General features: G+C 39.1%; 1 protein-coding gene across 1 annotated transcript in view; it reads left to right on the top strand.

The window, feature by feature from the left end:
- NUP210 (nucleoporin 210kDa) overlaps positions 1 to 7,944 on the top strand; it is a gene marked incomplete at its 5' end in the record, with an annotated part of 37,566 nt that overhangs the window by 12,357 nt on the left and 17,265 nt on the right. The window contains 7 exons of the mRNA XM_010191339.1: positions 666 to 770; positions 905 to 1,006; positions 3,642 to 3,770; positions 4,479 to 4,606; positions 5,495 to 5,630; positions 5,957 to 6,019; positions 6,635 to 6,814. Coding sequence (XP_010189641.1) covers positions 666 to 770; positions 905 to 1,006; positions 3,642 to 3,770; positions 4,479 to 4,606; positions 5,495 to 5,630; positions 5,957 to 6,019; positions 6,635 to 6,814 — 843 coding nt within the window. The remainder of the gene's footprint in view (positions 1 to 665; positions 771 to 904; positions 1,007 to 3,641; positions 3,771 to 4,478; positions 4,607 to 5,494; positions 5,631 to 5,956; positions 6,020 to 6,634; positions 6,815 to 7,944) is intronic.

Raw genomic sequence — 7,944 nt, forward strand, 5'->3', positions numbered from 1 at the left:
ATCCTTTCTACATCAAGGAAATAATTCTACTAATTAGCTGAAATGAGTACATAATACTAACTTCCTCTAAAAAGAATTTTCTCTTTCTAAGCTAATGTTATGATTAGTGAATGATTAAACTTGCATCTGGTTCAGTGTTTGTGTACTTACATCTAAGGAGGAATTTCTTTTGCTGGTCTGCTAGGAAAAATCCTAAAAAGATGAGCTTAAAGTAGAAGAATTCTGTCTTTAACTGATCCTGCTGTGTCTTTAATGCATAGGCCTTGGTTCCTTGTCTCAGTCAGAGCTGCAGAACACAGCAGCACGTCCTGTAAGTGACCTTGCCTGTAGAAGAGAGCTAGCACCTGAGTCTCCTACAAGGCTGCCCAGAGAGGTTGTGGAGTCTCCTTGTCTGGAGACACCCAAAGCCCTGGCCGTGTTCCTGTGTGACTGCTCTGGTGATCCTGCTCTGGCAGGGGTTGCACTGGGGGAGCTTTCCAGGTCCCTTCCAACTCCTGACATTCTGCGATTCTGTGAAGATCTTGTGGACATTCTATTACCCTAAACTTCTCCAGCTCTGACTTTTTGTTCATCTGCTTTAAGCATCCTTCCCTGCATTTACACGAGACTGGTACTGTTTTCTCACTCTTAGTTTTTCCTCTAACAGCTATAATTCTTTCTTTCAGAATGAACCCCTTCTACCAGTATCTGCCACTGTTGAACTGATACTAGTGGAAGATGTGAAAGTGAACCCTACTCATATCTCCATTTATAATCACCCTGACGTACAGGTAAGGAATTACTCTGCTGCTTTCTAACTGCAAGCAGGAAAACATAAAAAATATATGGTATGTGTAAGGTTAGCAATTTTAGCAGCATACTAGAAAGATAGAATCTAATTTTTGATGTTTTTCTGGTTTTGCAGGCAGAACTTTTCATCAAAGAAGGTTCTGGATATTTTTTCATTAATACCAGTGTTGCAAATGTTGTAAGAGTGGCTTATGAGGAAACTCGAGGTATTGCTTTGGTGAGTGAAGTATTCTCTTATTTTACGTCTTTTTAGCAGTTCAAATATCATTCTGCGGTTTCATTGCTATTGGTTGTTTTCCAGTACACGTGGATAAAGAGGCAATAACCGAGTTCTGTGTATGTTTGCCCTGTTACAGTCAAGCTTCAGGTAGGGGATCTTGGCACTAGCAATTTCAGGTAAAATTTCAGGTATAGGAATTTGTTTTACTACATTTCTGATGCATTCATATACTCTGTACAAGATAAAAGCCAGTACCGAGCTGTTCTTTGCCCATTACAATATTGCAGTAAAGTGTTCCTGATTTCATAAACACACTGGCTTCATCCAGGCTCAGGATATGAGATGCATTCTACAGTGAACAAAAATAAAATTGTATTTTGGCATTGTAGCTTTCATTAGACAAGAACTGTAAGTGACACAGATTTTTTTAAAGAGCAGTCTTCACAAACTTATAATTTACAGATTTATCTTGTAATAAATAATGTTTATGAAGTTGTGAAATAATGATGGTAAAAGTGGAACTTTTTTTTGTTGTTGAGAAAATGGAAAGTGTTGGTGAAACATCTTAGTTGTCTCTAACTGTTGAAAGTGTAAAGTGGGAAAACTTTTCCAACCAAGCCAGCTGGGCACAGAGATGAAAATAAGAGATTAACGTATTTTTGTACATTGTACACTTTTTCAACTCCTGAAAGTTTTTCAGATCTCCCTCATGGGTTTAGCAGTCCTTTAACTGATGTACACAAGATAATTTCGGAATCGAGCAGTGAACTTTAGTGGAACAGTGCCAGCAAGATAGGCTTTGTGAAATACAGAGATTTATCTGAACTATCTGTCAGACTAAAGGAGAGAAAACTCCACTTTTTAACACATTTAAAAACCATTTCTTGAAAAAAAAACAACCAACCAAAATAAAACAAAACCAAAAAAACCACAACCAAACCAAACCCCCCATATTTTAAAAGTTTGTTAGTCCTGCGTGCTATGTGTGAGTTAAATCCCAGTATTGCCTATGGATTTTTCTTTCTTTGGAAGCCAGCAGAATGGTCTGTTTAGAAAATCAGCAAGTTCCAGGCTGATGTACCAGAGTGATGCGATAGCAGCTTACAGAGGAGCCAAGTTGATGCAGGATGGCTTGATAGTAAACTATTCTGAGAAACTAAATTCAAGTTATCTAGAGCAGTGACTCTCAGACTTTACTGGGACTACCAAGGATAAATTCTATACTTCTTACCCTACTTCTGACACAGCAGCTTGTCTGGATGTGGGTGGTAGCATGGAGGGAGAATGAATAGTGGTACACGGTGAAATACACTGTGTGCTAGGGAGGCACTGGACACCTGATGGGAGATGAGAACAGAAGAGGTGGTGGGGACAGGAACAGTTTCTGTAAGTGTTCCCTTTTGGCCCTCTGCTCCGGTGGCTTCTTTTCTCTGGTGTCCCATTACATCTTCCTCCCCACAGTCGTGCTGGGTGCCTCCTCCTGGCCACATCCCCGTCTCTACTTTCCATGGCTATGCGTGAATATATGCTCCCAGCACCTGTATTAGCCACCCACTTAGGGAACTGCTGCTGTTCTGAAAGCTGACAGTAAAACTCTATATTCTTTTCTATTTTGAGGCAAAAGTAAGAGTGGTGCCCTCAAAGAACAAAATGTCAGCTCTTCCCCCTGCTCTTAGTGCTAACTCCTGAAGTGCTGCCAAGTAATGCTGTGAATTGTATTAAATTCCTTTTGAACTGGGGGGCTGGCCATCACCCCATGTTTCAGAATTCATCTTTATAAGCCAGATGAGTGCATAGAATAGGACACCAAATGTCTGCAATGTCTCTGGCCAAAGCAAAGGTACCTGTGAAGGTGGAACGAACAGTGGGGATCGTCTCTGAGGTGCAAGGCAAGGTCAGGCAAATTGCAAGAGAGCTGCAAAGATGATGTGAGCAAGGTGTGGATGCATGGCCTTGAGAAAGTGTGGAGTCGACTTTGGGATTGGTGCCTGGTTGTGAGGGCTTGTGTTTGTGAGCAGAGGTCTCTTTCTTCATTGTCTGAATCTCGCTGTATTCTGAGAAGTGTAAGGTGTACATTTTTTGTATTAAAAAATAATAGAATAATAATAATAATAATAGTTCTAGCAAAGAAATACCTGATTTGTCACTCATCCTCTTACTTGAGAAGATCTACCACCAGATTTTTAGCTACTTATTCAGATTAAAAGCAATATCGATAAACTATGAATCATGTAGGAAGCAGTACCAATACTTCGTAAACAAAGTCTCTGTCCTTGATATTTTTTTTTTTCTCTTATCACTTTGCTTCTCATTCCACTAAAAAAAAGTTTCATTGCTCTGAATGATTTGTTGTGGGTTTTTTGTCCTTCTGATGGCAGAAGGAGAATAACAGGATGTCAAAGTGCTTCAAGATCAAGATGTGTTAATTCAGTTGTTGCCCAGAAGTATGTTACTTTTTACATATATTTTACAGCTTTACTTTCACTTTGGTGAAAGAATTATCTGTGTCTAAGGCTTGGAGACTTCTGCATCCAACTGCATGTGTCCTGAAAGCTATACAAATTTTACCCTATGAATGACAGGCAAATGAAAGTAAGAAGTGCTATAATAGAATTTTCTTCTGGCATTTCAGGTGCATCCTCTGCTTCCAGGATCAGTGACTGTAATGATTCATGACTTGTGTTTGGCTTTCCCTGCACCAGCTAAAGCTGAAATTTATGTATCTGATATACAGGAACTGTATGTCCGAGTTGTTGACAAGGTTGGTGGCTTTGAAACCAGCATTATTAGCTGATCCCAATTGCCCTGATTCCTCCTGCTGGTCGTAGACACAGAGATGAGACATGTATAGGATGACAGGGTGTAGTGGTTAGGGCCCTCTGCTGTGGCTGTATGACCTAAGAGAACCAATTTGATCTCCCTGTGTTTCTGTTTCTCCCTCCCAAATTTATCCTTTTGGGTTCTAAGTCTTTCAGAGTATCAGGTGTCTCTTACTTCATGTTCTGTGTAGCAGCAATCTCAACTTTTGCATTTACACAGCAATATTAATTCATCATTTATATGAACACACTAATTTACATTTCCTGTTGTTTAAAGTGCATGAGAGCAATTCTTTCAGGAGTAGCTTTTGCCCCAAGGTCATTTTTCATATGTCATGGTTTAAAAATGAACAACAAAACGCCCAACTCATTTTACTTGCCAGCTTGGGTACGCCTTATCCAAAATAAGTGTTGATATTTCTGGATGTTTTAATTATGCTCTTGCCAGCTGAAAGACCTGAATTCATTTATTTAATTTGACGCTAACTATAGCTGGCAGGGATTATTCATTAAAAATCAGTGCTAATCTAATGTTGGGGCTTTATCTCTAATACTCCAGTAAAAGTGTAATACGAAATAAAATGAAAACCTTTATGCTAGTAAATAATAATAGTTTAAATGACAAATGAGTGGATGTGACTGTATTTCAGGTGGAGATCGGTAAAACAGTTAAAGCTTATGTCAGAGTTCTGGATGACACTAAGAAACCTTTTCTGGCGAAATACTTTGCTGTCATGGATCTAAAACTAAGGGCAGCATCTCAGATTGTTTCACTTGTGTAAGTTAATGGATTTTTTTTTTTATTAATCTGCAAATATGAGTAAAAATGAGTATAGGTATTGGCTTGGAGGCATGGTAATACTCAATGACTGAAATTTTATTTATTTTGTATTTGTAAAGTTTTAATTACCTGTTCATTAGTGAAAAATGGTTATTTGCCAGGAAAATTGCCTAAACTAACAGTCTGAATCTTCTTGGCTGATGAATGAGACTGTATGCGTATGCTATAATATTTCATGGAGCCTTATGCATCTTGGGAGCAATGACTTGGTGAATAGTGTCAGGTGGAGAACTCTGAAGACATGTCTGATGTTACCAAACTCCTTCTGTCTGTTACTTAGCCTTTTAGAAACAGGTAGGCTAAATCATCCCATTGCCTTGAAGCTCCTGATTTTCCAAGCTTTAAACACAATGATTAAAATCACAGAAAAAAAAGGTTTTTGGACTCTTGACTCTTAATTTAGAAATGATCAGTGAAAATCATTCTGCTTTGTACAGGGAAGTCCATGTGTATGTTTTTGTACACCATGCAGTACTGCTTGGCTGTGTCTATCCCACTCCATTCAATAGTGTCAAGACTTGTGCCACTATTGCCCATACTGCTCAAATTGTTAGTGGGCTCCTTGGCAGAGTTTTGATCTTTAACAACTGACATTCTTGTTTCATTTTCATTTCAGGTATTTCATTTTAAGATAAAACATAGACTACAAAGAGCCATTTCGTGGTGTTAAGTGTAGGAAGGCGATGGTTACCTTAATTTTGCTTAAGACATAATCACTTAGTTGTCCTTATGATGAAACAGCTATGCACTAAATAAGTCCTTTGCATTTGTTATTAATGTAATTTATTCACTGAACTTCTCTATTTTAATGTTTCTTTGCTACAGCCCACTCAGTGAAGCTCTTGATGATCATACTGCTGCTTTTCTAGTGCATGGGATGGCCATTGGTCAGACGACTCTTATGGCAACTGTTGCTGACAAAAGAGGACAAAGAATCAACTCTGCTCCGCAACAGATTGAAGTACATAATTTCAGATAAAATCGATGCATAAACAAAATCTATGTTATGACAGAATGGGAACAGTGTATGATAGTTAATTCATAGTATAGTAATTAATTTGCTAGAAAAAGTGAACAGCTCATTCTGCCCAGAAGTTCTCCAAATGCTAGCCTGTTTCAGATTTCATAGTGTGTTTTAATTGCAAGTGATTAGTTAGGTTTCTGCATGCTCAATTTACTGTAATTAAGCAAGTGAAGACTCAGTTTTACACTTGTGTGTACTGTTTTGTGACGTAATTTATCTGATGGAAATAGCGTGAATGCAAGTATTCCTATTTCTATTTTTAGGTCTTTCCCCCATTTAGACTACTGCCAAGGCAAGTGACCCTAATTATTGGGGCCACGATTCAGGTAAGGCATCTCCTTAGATTCTTTCTTTCTTTTGTAATTTCTATTTTAGAATAAATGTTTAGAACTTAATTTTTCTGGAGTAGGTACTCAACTTGGCGGTTTAGCTACATTCACACTGAATACTCCTAACAAAAATAGTTTAATTCTTGAGCCGCTTTCCATTTTACTGTAGTGCCAGATCAAAGTTTTTGTATTTATTTGTGTCAAGGGAGTGCCAACTTTTCCCATGTTAAATACCAGCACAGCATTAATAATCTGTCACCTCTGTGAAGTTAAGCATAGTGGCTGGTTCTACAAACTGAAGCACAGAGCACATGTAGAGTTAAGAGAAAGTGAGGTAAATTTTTCTGATGCTTTCTGGACTGGATGTAGCATCGGCCTATCACATTCTGTGACACACACAGTCCACTTTTGTACTTAGTTCGTGTATTTCCCAGTCTGACATCATGCAAGGACCAGTGGCCAGGACAAATAAACCCTGAGGTGCGCTGGGGCGGTTCAGACAGCCTTTTCTTACTGGTGATGCTGAGCACAGAGGAGATGTACCCTGTACCATGAACTAAAACAAATATGCGATGGGTTGATTTTAGATGTTCTGTGTGCTATTAATTACAGATCACTTCAGAAGGAGGCCCTCAACCTCAATCCAACATCATTTTCTCCATCAGCGATGAGAAGATTGCATCAGTGAACAGCACCGGACTTGTCAGAGGAGTGGCAGTTGGGAATGGAACGGTAACAGGAGTGGTGCAAGCTGTTGATGCAGAGACAGGGAAGCTTGTCGTGGTGTCTCAGGTAATGTTTTATGATATTGTTTGGGACTGAAAGACACTCTCTTTAACTTAGGGGTTTGGTTCAAAAGGAATGAATAGTCTTTTTGCATTAGTAATGGTATCTTGTGCGCTTGATTCCTCGTTGCCTTAAGGAGATGAAAAATCTGACTTTATGAATGGTCTGATATCTTTAGAACTGATGAGTAAATCTAGAAAAGCCTATCTAAAGAAGCCTTTCAAAAGTGCCAAAAGGTTCTCCTTGCCTGCATCACTTTACAGTTTAGCAACATCTGATGTCAGTAGAATTCAGAAGGTGTAACTGTTGCATTAGAAATGCATTGTCTCTTAAGCTATAGGCAGGCTGTATAGAAAGCTATCATTCTGTGCTGTGGTCTGAATCCATCTATGGAGTTCAAGCAGTGAAATCCTGATATTCCATCAGAATATCTGTCTGTGCAGTTTCCTGCTAGCAGAGAGTAAAGGAGCTAGGCCAATGAGGGAACACAAGTTCCTGGGTCTTGCATGAGACTGAGAATGATAGAACTTGAGGCAAATCTTAGGGCTTTTCATTTGAGGTTCAGGCAGGACAGCTGCTGCACACCACAAAGCTCTGCTGCTTGAAAGATGTCACCACAGGCCAAAAGGAGACAAAGTAATTTTTAAAAAGTAATAATATATATATATATATCTGTGCTTTGTAATGCAGGAGCAGCAGTCTGTCCTGATGCTGTGGCAGGAAACAGAATGAACTTGAAAGCTAAATCTACTGCCCAGTGAGGTCCAGGTCTGACCTTTCTTCCCCAGTGTACAAGAGGAATAAAATCTAACAGGAATGTCAGGATATGTGAAGAGGAGACATCAGAGTATCACATACATCATCCTTTTATTCTTGATTGCCCCATTTGCTGCTTACTATTCTCATTTCCTTCCAGTTCTCTGTGTCTTCCTTTACCTTCTGGGATTATTTATCCCTCTCCTAGGGACCCCTGTGATCTAGTCCCTTGCAGTCTGTCACCTCTCTTGCTGCATCATTCGTGTCATCAGTGGTTTTGAGCAGAGCTTTTTCTCTTCTTTCCTCTTAATTTAGGTGGCATTTTGAAATGCCTATCAATTTATGAAGTTAATGCTTTTGTATTTTTTTACAGTCCTGCT

The sequence above is a fragment of the Mesitornis unicolor genome, unplaced genomic scaffold (assembly GCF_000695765.1).
Source record: "Mesitornis unicolor isolate BGI_N332 unplaced genomic scaffold, ASM69576v1 scaffold8579, whole genome shotgun sequence".
In the NCBI taxonomy this organism is placed as follows: domain Eukaryota; kingdom Metazoa; phylum Chordata; class Aves; order Mesitornithiformes; family Mesitornithidae; genus Mesitornis; species Mesitornis unicolor.